This window comes from Cnephaeus nilssonii (genome assembly GCF_951640355.1).
Source record: "Cnephaeus nilssonii genome assembly, chromosome: 3".
Classification (NCBI taxonomy): domain Eukaryota; kingdom Metazoa; phylum Chordata; class Mammalia; order Chiroptera; family Vespertilionidae; genus Cnephaeus; species Cnephaeus nilssonii.
Window position 1 is genome coordinate 914,742 of NC_137074.1, and position 13,827 is coordinate 928,568.

Consider the following 13,827-nt stretch of genomic DNA (forward strand, 5'->3'; position numbering starts at 1 on the left):
GGAACCCTGTCAGCCCCTTTCCGGTGTTGGCAGCAGCCATGAGCACAGCACACGGGAAGCAGAGTCAAGGCGGAGCGGGTCCTGACGATGGAAGTCAGGGAAGGACGGTCCCTAACAGGCACCCAGGAAGTCCTGGCGAGCGCATCGCGGCGGAGCCCATGCCCGGGGCGCCCGATAAAAGCCAACGCCAGCCCCGCAGCCGCTAGCAGGTCAGCAGTTAAACACAATTCGCAGCCACACGGCCAGAGCGTTAGGCAGAGGGTCTGAGAAGACGGGAAAGGGGGACGATGTAGGAACGGCTACGTCACTCTGGAACTCAATGAGTGTCTTAGAAGACAACATGTTATGACAGAGATAACCCTAACCCTAACCCTAACCCTAACCCCATCCCTAACCCTAACCCTAACACTAACCCTATCCCTAACTCTAACCCTAACCCTATCCCTAACCCTAACCCTAACCCGAACCCTAACCCTATCCCTGACCCTATCCCTGACCCTATCCCTGACCCTGACCCTGACCCTGACCCTACCCCTACCCCTAACCCTACCCCTACCCCTATCCCTAACCCTAACCCTAACCCTAACCCTACCCTTACCCCTATCCCTAACCCTAACCCTATCCCTAACCCTAACCCTAGCCCTACCCCTACCCCTACCCCTACCCCTATCCCTAACCCTAACCCTATCCCTAACCCTAACCCTAACCCTAACCCTAACCCTGACCCTGACCCCGCAGCTCACATCCTGGCTCCGTGACGGGGCTCAGACCCTTTTCTCCAGAGCTGTGCCCACCACAGAGAGCCCTCCCACCGCGCACACAGCCGCGAGCTCCGGCTCACCGCCCCCTCCGCGCCCGGAGCTCCCACCACCTTTGCTTCCATCGGGACCGAGGTGACCCCACCCCGGCGGGGGCGGGCAGCGGGAAGGCCCCGCTCCGGGCCCCACAGGAAGCGCCCACAAACCTGGAAGAGGAAGGCGTCGCCCAGGGAGTTGCTGAGGCAGAAGACGAAGTCCTTCTTGGGGTGCTCGGGCACGGCCTGCACGATGCTGTTCTCCACCCACACAGCGTGCTTGGGGACGCTGCCCGGCTCGGTGCCCGACCGGCCGTCGCGCTCGTAGAAGAGGAGCGTGCACCCTGCGGGCAGAGGGGACAGGGCGGCGTGGGTCCCGTGCCGTGGCGCTGGCGGGACACCGCGCGAGCCCCAGGGGGCGGGGAGGCCAAGCCTGGGCTGACGACGCGGGGGCCCCGAGCAAGGCCCCGGTCCCAACCGCAGCCTCCGGGCCGGACCCACACGGGACCCTGCTTGCAGCCTCGAGGTCTTCCCGGCTCTCCGTCCTGTTTCAGACCGTTTTACACACGCGTCCTCCCGGGAACACCGGGGCCTGAGGGCTCCTGGCCGCTGGTGACGGCGAACACGTCCACGGCACCGTGGCCCGCACGTGGCCCGCCCCACGCAAGGACGGGCAGTCCACGGTCCCACCGAGACCCTGCCCCGAGAAACGCACCCAGGACCCGCGGAGGCGGGGTTTCGGGGCGAGGTCCTCGGGGAGCACGTGCTGTACCGGCCTCAGGGCCGGAGGCGGGGAGGAGGGGGAGCTGGCGTCTCAGGTCTCTTCCACCTGCTGTGCAGGCGTGGGGGGGGCGGCGCTGCGGGCGTCCCGCGGGCAGGGACGGGGACGGGGACGGGGCTAGACGTCCACAATGCCCGGGACAGACCCACGGCCAAGGACGGTCCGGAGACCGCCCGGCGCCCCTGCTGCGAGCCCCGCTCCCCGTCCCCTTCGGGGCGACCCCGCGGGCGAGCAGCAGGCACAGCAGAAACGGGGCGGGGGGGGGGGGGGGGGCAGCTTGGCCACAGGCTGAGCCCAGAGCGGGAAGCTGAGGCTCAGGAAGGAGGGGCCCACCAGCCCGGGGGCGCACACACTGAACACCCCTGGTCTCCCCAACCGCTGTGTTTACAGCTTTCAACCTGGTTTACAATCAGGAGGCGGTTAAAACGGGCTTTCACTCTATTACCTCCTCCTTCCAATGTCAAGACCAGCGTGAGGCACTTTAAACAATAAAATAAAATAAAAATAAAAAACTAGCGTGAGGCAAAAAGAGAGAGAGAAACAGGGAACAAAGACGAGGCGAGGCGGCGTCCTGAGCCCGCACACACCCGGTGACCCGCGGCGCCCGTGCCTCCCGAGCGTCCCCCGTGAGCTGCTCCTGCGGCGGGAGACGCTCCCGGGACTAATTCTAATGAAATCTCTTCTTTAATTAATTCTTCTGCCTAAAGTGGAAGAACCTTCGGGGAAATCTCCACCCCCTCCCCGGTGCTCTGCGTTTTAACTCCGTGCTGAAGGGCTGCTGAGCGACGCGGGGCAGCCGAGGAGGCCGCACACGGGAACCGGGGGAGGCAGCAGCGAAGGGCTCAGGGCTCTGCGCCCGGGGCCTGGGTTCCCCCGGCCCTTGTCCCCCGGCCCATGTCACTCGGAGCTGGGTCACCTCGAGCGGAAGGCTCCCTCCCGGCTTCCTTATGGCTCATTCCCGCCAGGACCCGCAAAGGCAAACCGCCCTCCCCCCCCGCCCACGTGGAAAAGGCAGCGCCTGGCATTGCTCCCACACAGCTGCTCCCGGGTGGCGGTGAGGATCCGCCGGAAGCTTCCTGAGCCCAACTTCAGGGCCCGTCACGGGCCGAGTGCCATCCCCCCGAGTCCGTGTTGTCCTCCCCCAGGACGGATGGGTCTGACCAGGAGCAGAGACTCTAAGAGGTAATTGCGGTGAAGCGAGGCCACGTGGGGGTCCCCATGCAACACAGCAGCTGCCCTGTGAGAAGGGGGATCTGCACCCAGACGGGCGCGGGGCCGGCCACGTAGACCCTGCAGGACCAGGGGAGGCCTCAGGGGAAACCGGCCTGCTGCCCTGGCCCTTGGACCTCCAGCCCCAGGAGCATGAGAACCTCACCCCCAGGGCGTGGTGTTCCGTTACAGCAACGCTAACACAGCCCGCCCCCCAAACTCCGAGCTTCAGCGGGGTGGGCACAGCCCCGAAAGGACCTCAGGTGACCAGGGTCCTCTGACCAGGCTGTTAAAAACTCCGCACCAATGAACAAAACCAAACAGGACCGGCCGGCGTGGCTCAGTGGCTGAGCGTCGACCTATGAACCAGGAGGTCAGAGTTCAATTCCCAGCCAGGGCACATGCCCGGGTTGCGGGCTCCATCCCCAGTGTGGGGCGTGCAGGAGGCAGCTGATCCATGATTCTCTCTCATCATTGATGTTTCTCTCTCTCTCTTCCTCTCTGAAATCAATAAAAATGTTATTTTAATAAAAAAGAATAAAACCAATGATAAGTCGTCTGAAAGAGCACGAGGCCGCCGTGCGCAGGTGTGGGCGGCTGGGGGAGGGGCCGGAGGAGGAGGAGGAGGAGGAGGAGGAGGAGGAGGAGGAGGAGAGGGCCCCCCCTCCATCTCGGCCAGAGCGGATGGCATGACCCTGCCCCTGGGGACGTGACCCTGTGGCGCCTCCAAATTAGGGCACGGGGGTCACACCGCGAGGGCAGCAGCCGCTCTCCGAAGGGAAAGCGGACAGAACGTTCCCCAAGGTCAACACCCCTGTGCACGTGTGCTCAACGCTTTGCATGTACTCCGCATGCACGACGACAGGGTATTTCATTTAGCACAGCAGACAGAATTCTACGTGTCGTGTCAACATTCCACGCAGTTTTCCACAGAAAACACTGTGGCTGCCAGGACTCTGCTTTTTGTGCCAACGTCGACCCCCTAAGGCGGACGCTGAGCGCGAGACCAGGATGCGAGGAGACGTTCCAGGAAGGGGAGCCGCGAGATTCGGAGGACTGGCCGTGGCGGGGAAGGTGGCATCCACCCCACAACGGCAGCAGCGCCGGACACGCAGCCCGGGAGCCCTCCGTGGGACGGCTGTGTGCTCCAGGCGCCCCCCGGAGTGAGGCTGCCATACCAGCCTCCCTTGCAGCTAGGCCTGACTCATTCCAGTGGAAGCCGGACAGAGGTGGGCCGCCTCCGGGCAGCACCCTCCCTTCCCCATCTTTCCACTGGAATGTGGACCTGCGGGTGGGCCTGCTTGACCACACCGACGAGACAATGTTCTAGGAACCGCTGAGCACCAAGACGGAAGGAGGCTGGGCCCCTGGTGAGTCACAGGATTGCCACACCAGCCGGGGGGGTCTGACCTGGGAGGTGGGAGGGACAGAGCTCTGTGTTGCTTAAGACATGGTCCCTGTGGGTCACTGGGACGTGGGGCAAGACCGACTGTCTAATTATCGTGCTCCCTTCCTGTTTCCCCAGCCTCGAAGCAACAGCTGACACAGGAGCAATGGGCCACCCAGACCCTACACGGCTGTGCCTCTGGGACCGGCCGTTCCCACACCAACCACAGCTAGTGGAACCAGCGGCCCCTGGGCTACTGTGTGCACCGCACAGCTGAGCCCAGGTTTCTGCTCCTGGCTTGTCCTCTGCACCTGCCGACCCACCTACCCCAGCCCATGTGCCAGCCCCGTCCCACACTCACTGCGACAGGTCCCGGGGGCTTGCCAGTGCTGCTCGCGACGTGTTACAGTGTCTACGCTACCGAGCACGAGCAGACAGCTGTACACACTCAAAAATACATGCAAAACCACGACATACAAAAGTACGGTGGTAACGAATGAAGACGGGGACATGCACTAGCACGTGTAAACGGGTCTGTCCACGCTCACGTAAATGCTCGGTGTGACGCTAAAATGGTGACTTTCACAAACACGTGGTGGCTTAGGCGACCTGAGCACGAGGTTGAACCCTGTGAGATTCACAATATTCTATTGTTTTCACCTGAAAAAGGACAATTCCTGAAGACTCACGCTCATGACTTTCCCTCAGACACGGGAGGCACGTCACTAACCAGCATGATAAAAAATAATCTGTTAGGTGCATCCCCTGCCGAGACCGTCCTGAGACCAGCTGCACACGGGAGGGCGCCTGGCTTAACTGTAAAAATAAAGACCCCGAGCAGCAGGGGCAGGAGGGACACCGAGTTTAGTGAAGAAAGGCGGGCAGGTGCCCGTGGTCACCAGCCTGTGAGGACACAAATGTGCGTCAGTGGCCCATCAGTGGCCCTCGCTGGTTTGGCTCGGGGGATAGAGCGTCGGCCTATGGACTGAAGGGTCCCGGGTTTGATTCCGGTCAAGGGCATATGCCTGGGTTGCAGGTTCAATCTCCAGTGGGGGCGTGCAGGAGGCAGCTGATCCATGATGTCTCTCTCATCATTGATGTGCCTCTCTCTCTCTCTCTATCTCTCTCTCTCCCCCCTCTCCCTTCCTCTCTGAAATCAATAAAAATAGGTTTGGAAAAAAAAAAGTGCGTCAGTGCCCGCCAGCGTGCTCAGGGGCTGAGCCTCCACCTACGAGCCAGGAGGTCACGGCTGGATTCCCGGTCAGGGCACAGGCCCAAGGTTGCAGGCTCGATCCCCAGTGTGGGGCGTGCAGGGGGCAGCCCATCCGTGATTCTCTCTCATCACGGATGTCTCTCTCCCTCCCGCTCTCTGAAATCGAGACATACATGTAAAGTGCGTCAGAAGTCAGCCGTCACGTGAAGCACAGTAAGCACAAGGCAGTGATGCGTAAGCCGCGGCTACGCCACCCTCTGCGCAGGCGCAGTGGAGCGCACGTGGAGCGATGGAGCATCGGGGAGCTCACCGGGCGCACCAGGGCGCACGCGCCCCACAGTGGATGGGGGGGTGGGGGGACCCCGGCTCACCTTTGAGGGCCGCCCAGTAGTGCTTCCAGCGCCGGCGCGCCGCGGGCTCCACCTTGCGGCTCTTCTTGTGCACCAGGAAGTTCTTGACGGCCAGCGCGCCCGCCTTGCGCACCGTGCCCCGCGCGGCCGCCCGCAGCGCGTCGTCCGAGCGGCCGGGCGAGCTGGGGGCGCCGCTGGAGCGCTCGTCGCTGTGCGCGGAGCCCGCGTCCTCGGGGCTCTCGCGGCTGGCGCTCAGCTCCAGCTCCCGGCGGAAGTTCTCGTAGACGCCCTGGCGCGCCGCGTCCCCCGCGCTGCTGCTGCCGCTGTCGCTGCCCACGAAGGCGCGGCCGGGCGGCGGCGAGTAGCTGGAGTGCGTGGCGGTGGAGCGGCGGGACAGCAGGTCCGGGTCGGTGGCGGCCCCTTCGATCCCGCTGTCCGCGAACTCGCTGCCCTCGCCCGCGTTGACATCCTTGGGGGCCGAGAGGGAGGGGGAGAGGTGCATCAGGCCGGGGTCACAGCACCTCCTGCAGGCCGGCTGCGGGACCACAGGGCACCTGCCTCCCAGCCTGGCCGGCATGGAGGCCTCCCCCACCCCAGACCCCCCTCCACCCTGGACACCCCACCCCTGCACCCTCTCCACCCCGGACCCCCCTCCAACCCCTGACCCTCCCCACCCCTGCACCCCCTCCACCCCTAGATTTCCCTCCACCCCTTCAACCCTACTCCACCCCCTGAGCCCCCTCCACCCCCGGACCCTTCCCACCCCCGGACCCTCCACCCCCTGACCCCCCTCCACCCCCGGACCCTTCCCACCCCGGACCCTCCAGCCCTGGGCCTTGCAAACCCACCCGGGGCAGAGTGCCTGGGCGCATAACCAGCCGCCCCAGGACCAGCGTGAACCACTTCCAGCGCTGGAGGAACAGAAGAGCCGGCCAAGGAGAGCCGTCCCTCGGGCGCAGGTCATGCACCAATCGCCCAGCGAGCTGGTACAGGAGGGGGAGGCTGCCCCCCACCAGCCGGCTCAGCGCCTCCCCTCAGCACCTCGCCCTCCTGCTGCGGAGCGAGTCGCGGGGTCGCGGTTACACGATAAAGTGGAAGCAGCTGATAGCGCTTCTTAAAGGGCAGGGCCTGGGGGGAGGCCCCTTCCTGGTGCGGGGGCTAAAGACGGCCAGGCCCCTCCTCGCGGCCCCTCACCCCGTGGGCCCAGGTCCCCGCGGGCCAGGCCCCGGGCCCTCCCAGGCCCCGGGCCCTCCTGGCTTCGCTCTGACAGCCAGCCTCTCCGGGCACAGAGCTGAACAGCCCGTGGGCCCGGCTCCGCAGGCTCTCGGGTTCCCTCCCCGTGCAGGCGGGTGCTGGGCCGGAGCAGGCTCCTCACCGCCCGGGCGAGGCACGGCTGGGGCACCTGCCAGGACGCTGGGCTATCGATGCCCAGGTCCAGCCCATTCGGAACTGGCAGAGCAGTGCCCGGACGGAGCCGAACCTTCCGGCACAGGCAGGTCCGCTGGGACTCAGCGTCTGAGCTGCTCTCTGCTCTGGGCTTCAGGCAGCTCCACAAACAATCAGTGAACAGTGGCCGCACCCGGGGGGCCAGGCCGGGGCCTCTCTCAGGCAGGGCGTGGGAGCGGAGTGACACAGAACGGGGCGAAGGAAGGTACGGTTTGGGGGCTGATCCAGGGTTTGCGCCTTCGGCCCCATAAACAGTTAACTGGTTTGAAAGTATAAGAGCTCCCAGGATATTCTGAACTGCCTGAGAAACCAACGCTCTGGGCTCAAATGAGAGGCAACGGGGCGGATCGAACCAAGCCACACACTGATCCTGTCCTGTGCGAGGCCCAGCCGGGCGGTGCCCACACCCCTGCCACCCGTCAGCCCTCCGCAGGCACCTCGGGCTTCTCCCTCAGCGTGAACAGGCCCGAGGGGAGCAGCCAGGAGATGGCACCGCCACCCAGCCAACAGGGCCGAGACGCGAAACACGCGTGCCACACGTCCACTCACACGGGACGCAGTGTGATGCCCTGAGCCAGGGAGTGGAACGGGGGGGGGGGGGGGGGGCGGGGGGGGGGCCTGGGGAGGAGCCGGTCACAGGGTGAAAGTCCCAGCTCCCCAATGGGGGTCTGATGGCCAGCATGGTGACTGTAGTTAATACACTGCATTTATACTTGAAATCTAAGAGAGCAGATCCAAAAATATGGTCCAGCCCGGCCGGCATGGCTCCGTGGATGAGCATCAACCTATGAACCAGGAGGTCACGGTTCGATTCCCGGTCAGGGCACAGGCCCTGGTTTCGGGCTCGATCCCCAGTGTGGGGCGTGCAGGAGGCAGCTGATCCATGGTTCTCTCTCATCACTGATGTTTCTCTTTCTCTCTCTGAAATCAATAAAACATATTTTTTAAACATGGTACTTGTGTGGGGTGATGGGTATGTTAACTAACTTGACTGTAGTCATCACTTCACAATTTACACGTATTAAATCATCACACTGGCCGTCCTCAACACACACACCAGTGCGCAGAGGGTGGGGAAGGCGACTGCAGCGGAAAAACCTGGCCCCCTCGGCCTCAGCCGGCGCTGCAGGTTAACCGGGCGGGCGGAGCCCCTCCGACCTACACCTGTTACCGGAAGAGAGCAGTAAGCGCGGTGAAGACAGGAACAGGAAGTGGGTGAGAGAGCGGCCAAGGACCAACTACATCCCAATGGACGTGCACGGCCGAGGGGACAAGGACAGCGAGGGGGCAGCTCGGACGCCGCGGTGGCTGCCGCTCCCACCTTCCCCGTGTCCTGCGTCCTGACCGCCGCGGACGGCCAGGCAGCACCAGGTGCAGTGGGGACAGACCCCCACAAACAGGAGCGCACCGCCCTCTACCCGCAGTTCTCCGCGCCCCCCCCCCCCCCCCGCCGATGCAGGACAGTAAGGGGGACCATCACCGACTCTCGGGGTGACCGTGACGAGTGGGAATGTGACCGAGTTTCCCAACGTCTGGTGCGTTCTCAAGCCGCTGAGTTCTCTGAGAGAAGGGAGCCCTGAACGCAGGCGTCAGGCGCTTCTCGGGCTCGGACGGGAGAGGAAGGCTGTGCCAGGAGCTAGCTCCGGGACAGAGGAGAGGGGGCGCCAGCCCCCCCCCTGGTTAGCGGGCGAGAACCCTCCCCTCCCCGCCCCCCGGCTGGTGGTGGTCGGAGCAGGAACTCGGGCCTGGCTTCCCCACCTCCTCCGCCTCCGAAGGCGGCCCATCGCGCCCCGCAGGGCGTCCCACCTGACGGTCTGAACAGTCAACCTCCCGTCTCCCCCCTTGCCACAGCGCCCCCCCAGGGGTCCCCACAAAGGCTGAGCGACTGTTCGCCTCAAACCTGACGTGGTGGTGCGGGGGGAGGAGATGGAAGGAGGCGAGGGAAACAGACAGGCACCCCCCTGGGGCACGGCTTAGGGGCGTGTCCCCTGCGGCCGTCCCCACTTTCCTGACGCCCCGAGGCCCCCGGGACCTCAGAGTAAAGGCCTCGGCACACTCACCTCCTGGTCAGACCCGAACATCTGACCATGCCCCCCCGGCGCGTGACCTCGCAGTGACCCGCGCGTGTGGCTCCGGGACGGTCCCTGCGCTGAGCGGACAGGCGGCCCCTCCGGGTGAGAGGCCCAGTGGCCCCGCTGAGCTGAGCGCGGCGCCTGGGGACGCGCCCCCACCCCCGGCCGAGCTGACTCCACCCCGTGCCCCACGTGGTCGGGCAGGCCCACGGGACACATCTTCCCACTGATATGTCACCCAGCCTGTTGGGAAGGAAGTGCCGGCTGCCTGGACCCAGCCCTGTTGCTCATGAAGCTGGGGCGCCCCGAATTCCCAGAGGCCCGCGGGGGCCTCGCGGGCAGTGGTGATGGCCGGGCAGGCGCTGCTCGGCACCGGGAGGCCGGCAAGCGCCCGAGTGCACATCCTGCCGTCTCAGCCTCAGCGTGGGAAGAACCACCGCAGGGCTGCCCACCGACGGCTCAGCGCCCCGAGAAAGACGGGGTCCTGAGTCTCAGGTCCCAGAGATGCTCTCATGTAGAAAGACACCGCCACCCCGCCCCACACCCCCTGCCCCAGGCCCTACAGCTCAGCCCACGGGCAGCATCCACACCCCCTGCCCCAGGCTCCCACAGCTCAGCCCACGGGCAGCATCCGCCGCATTCCTGGCGCCATCTTCCCAGGGGGCCCCGCTCTACCCGCCTGGGTCTCGGGCCTCCATGCCCGAAGCTGCTCCCCACACTCAGAGCCTCCGAGACCTCCCCCGCCTCCCAGCGCGGGACTGCAGACCCCACCCCCCCCGGGAAGAGGCCAGGAGCCGCGGCCAGCCCGTAGAAGCATGAGGCACGTTCCCTCCCGTCGGTCAGACGTCGCAGCCTCTGTCATCCCAGAATATTGACCCAAATCCTGAGTTTCCATCCAGAGTCAGAGATGGAGGAAATGGAGAGACCGGCGTAAGCGGAGAAACGACCCCCAACGGGTTCCTGCGAAGGCGCCAGGTCACGGAGTGTCAGAAACACGCGGGGAGGCTTCCGGGTATCGCACGGTCACGGTCACGGGGTACAGAGGCCCTCGGTCCCGCTCCCCGGCACCTCCTCCCAGCCAGGCTCGCAGCCGCTCACCGGTGTCCGTCCAACCGGCACTTTCTGTGGGACGACGCACGAGTGCCAGCGGCGCCCGGGCACCCAGCAGCTGCCGGCAAGCGTTTCCCTCCGCCGTGGCTGCGCAGCGAGCTCCGGGCGGAGTGGACGGGGAGGCCGTTCGAAGCCGCTCTCTGCCCGGGAGCCCAGCACGACCGGGGCTGACGGCACGCGTCACGCCCACGCCGCTTCGGGGGGCTCACAAAGACAGCCCCCTGGACAGCGCAGGTGGGAACCAAGGACCCACTTACATGCAGAAATGGGTTCTCCCTTCCTACGATCTGTTTTATCCTCAGCTGAGGGTATTTTTTTGCCCCACTAATTTTCAGACCGAGTGGAAAGAAGGGAGGAGTAGGGGAGAGAGGAACATCAGTTGGTTGCCTCCCTCACATGCCTCCACGTGGGGCCAGGGATCAAACCTGCAACCGAGGTACATGCCCCTGACCGGAATCGAACCCACGACCTTTGGTCCGAGGGCCAACGCTCTAACCATGGAGCCAAACCGGCCAGGGCCCGATTTCCTTATTAACATTCTTTTCTCTCGTTTACTTTACTGTGAAGATCTATCCAATAAAAGCCTAAGCGGCCATTACAGCGGAACAGCCAGAACGACCAGTCGCTATGACGCGCACTGACCACCAGGGGGCAGACTCTCAACACAGGAGCTGCCCCCTGGTGGTCAGTGTGCCCCCACAGGGGGAGCGCCGCTCAGCCAGAAGCCGGGCTCACGGCTGGCGAGCGCCTCTCCCACCTTCACGGCAGCGCTAAGGAGCAGCGAGCAGGCGAGCGGTGAGGAATGAGGGGTCCTGGACTGCAAGAGGGCAAGAGGGCAGAGGCCGGGAGGAGGGGACCCCCCACACACACACACACACACACCCCATGCACGAATTTCATGCACCAGGCCTCTAGTACAGTTTGTAATACATGTGACATGCAAAGCAGGTGTGGATGGACTATCCATGTCGCTGGTGAGGCATCCATTCAGCAGTTGCACTTTGGGGGGTCAGAGTGATACATGGATTTCCGCCTGAACCGGGGGGCTGCCCCCAAACACCCTGTTGTGTCCAAGGGTCACTGTATGAGGGACAGGTGTTCTGTGTGAACAGCAGGTGACACCGTTCTGGAAAGGTGATTAGCCTCAATGTCCAGGCCCTGGGACCGCTCCGGAGCCCGGGGGCCAACTGGCCACCGTGGTCACGATCCAGGCGCCCCTGTGGGACGCTCGGTCTAACCTGCCTGACGGATCCAGCTTCACGCTGCACACCTGCATGGAGAAGCTAAATACAGCGGAGGAGCGAGCCCGCGGGGGGGGGGGGGGGGGCGGGGCGGGTAAATGCTAAAGGTGCTTCCTCTGGTCTCTCATCTTCTCACCCCAAAACGTAAGGAGCCCCTCCCACATACACGCACACGTGTGAACACACATGCACACACGTGCACATGGCCCTTGGTTCTCTCCCTGGCGTGGCCAGTGCACTCTCCCTTGGTCCTCTCAGCACAGTGAGCATCCACTCTAGGCAAGTTACCCTGCGCCAGTCTGTGCCTCAGTTTCCTCCTCTGCATAATGGGTAGAAAACCAGCATCTGCTTGAAGACACTTTGTAAGATGCCGTGAAACTGAGTTAACCCAACGAGGTTCCCAGAACCGTGCCAGCACGCGCACCTGCTCGGACGTCACCTGTAATTACTGCGATTCCACCCCGAGCGATGCCCACGGAGGCGCTGCCCGCCTGCTCCTGCGGCCGCACTAACCTGAGGAAACGCTGGATCCTGGGGACTTGGAGGAAAACAGGCCGACGGAGAGCTACAAAGTCTCTGGGTATTTTCACCGTCACGGGCCAGCTCAGCACTCGGGAAACGGCGACGTGCCCAGTGCCAAGTAGTGAGCACGGGGCACCGGGACCCACGAGGCCATTCTAATTGGCCGCCCGCATGGAAGGCTTTGGTCCTCTCTCTGCCCAACTGCCCGGTGCCCTTTGCACTTTGACCTCTGAAGTCTGTAAGTGTCCCCTCTGGGCCTCGCGCCGTGAGCGTCTCTGAGCCCTGGCTCTGTCTCCCTCCTGCTGCCAACACCACCCCCTTCTTCTCAACCATTCCCCGCGGGAGGGACTCAGAGTTCTCGTCACCCCCCTGGGAACCGAGGGCCGAGCGCGGCCAGAGCCCAGCCAGGCGTCAGGGCGCCCGGGGCAACCTGCCCTGTGACCCGCACAGGAAGCCGCCTCAGGTCCCAGGCTAAGCGGTCACTCCCCGCAGGTCACACCGCCGACTCAGGAGACAACTGCGTGCACCAGCACACACATGCACGCGCGCACACGCACACGCACGCACACACATGCGCTCAAACACACGGAATTAAACCCTCAGCACTCACTGGGGGGCAGACACCATGTGTCACTTTTGACAGCCTCAGTGTGAACGCCAGTGCCTTCTCCTTTCAGTAACACAGGACCAGGGAGACGGTCCAGTAAAGGCGGTTGTTGGATAAAAAATATATATATATATTTCAGATAAAAATTAGTCTCCCAGGCAGAGGCCACGCTCTGGGGCCAGCTGTCTGCGGGGTCGCGGTCCTGGGAGCGGCTGCTGGCGTCACCAGGGCGGCGGGACCGTGCCTCTGTGACTCAGGCGCCGAGGAGGTCCCGGGGTCAACGACAAAGAAGGAATTCTTTCCGAGGAAGCGTCTCCTGAAATACACGCTCGGCACACGCGGCATCTCAGGAGCTCGCGCTGGGAGAACGCACCGGCTCGGACGGGGGCGTGGGAGCCGACCGTGGGGGGCAGGCGCTGCGGTTTGTTTCGAGTCGTTCGAGATCCTCACTCATCGCACGAAGGTCGGCACAAAAACACTCCCGCTCGGTTTCCAGGCTGCAGTAAGGCCTCGCTCGGCCTCCCACCTGGTCCCCACGGCGCTGTTGGGGCGCCTCTCACAAGAGGGCACCGAGACGGGGCCACCTGCCCAAGGTCGCGGGGGGGGGGCAGCTGCCAACGGCCTCAGGACTCCGTGCGCTGCACCTGGCATTCCCTGGAGCTGCTCAGGGCGACCTGAGGCCAGTCAGGTGCCCGCCCTCCCTCCTCCCTCCCCCCCTCCCTCCCACCTCCCTTCCATCCCCTTCCCTCCTCCCCTCCCTCCCCCCTCCCCCCTCCCTCCCACCTCCCTTCATCCCTTCCCTCCCTCCTCTCCCTCCCCCCTCCCCCCTCCCTCCCACCTCCCTTCCATCCCCTTCCCTCCTCCCTCTCCCTCCCGCCCTCCCGCCCTCCTCCTCCTCCCCCCCTTCCTCCCTATATTCAGTTTCAGAGGTGCCACGCCAGAGAATAGGACATGTCCCTCCAACAACCACCCACGAGGGCTCTCGGGGGTGCGGCCTCTGCCCCCCTCAGGTGGCCCGGGCCGAAGGCTCACACCCCATCAGCAGGATGTGGGGAACACAGGGGCCCCGCCGTGCCCAGAGCTGGGACACAGAGGG

The 13,827-nt window shown here is 64.4% G+C and overlaps 1 protein-coding gene across 1 annotated transcript in view; it reads right to left on the minus strand.

Moving 5' to 3' along the window:
- TIAM1 (TIAM Rac1 associated GEF 1) overlaps positions 1 to 13,827 on the minus strand; it is a gene marked incomplete at its 3' end in the record, with an annotated part of 73,415 nt that overhangs the window by 42,105 nt on the left and 17,483 nt on the right. The window contains exons 4-5 of the mRNA XM_079767249.1: positions 5,755 to 6,202; positions 965 to 1,137 (exon numbers count right to left, since the gene is read on the minus strand). Coding sequence (XP_079623375.1) covers positions 965 to 1,137; positions 5,755 to 6,202 — 621 coding nt within the window. The remainder of the gene's footprint in view (positions 1 to 964; positions 1,138 to 5,754; positions 6,203 to 13,827) is intronic.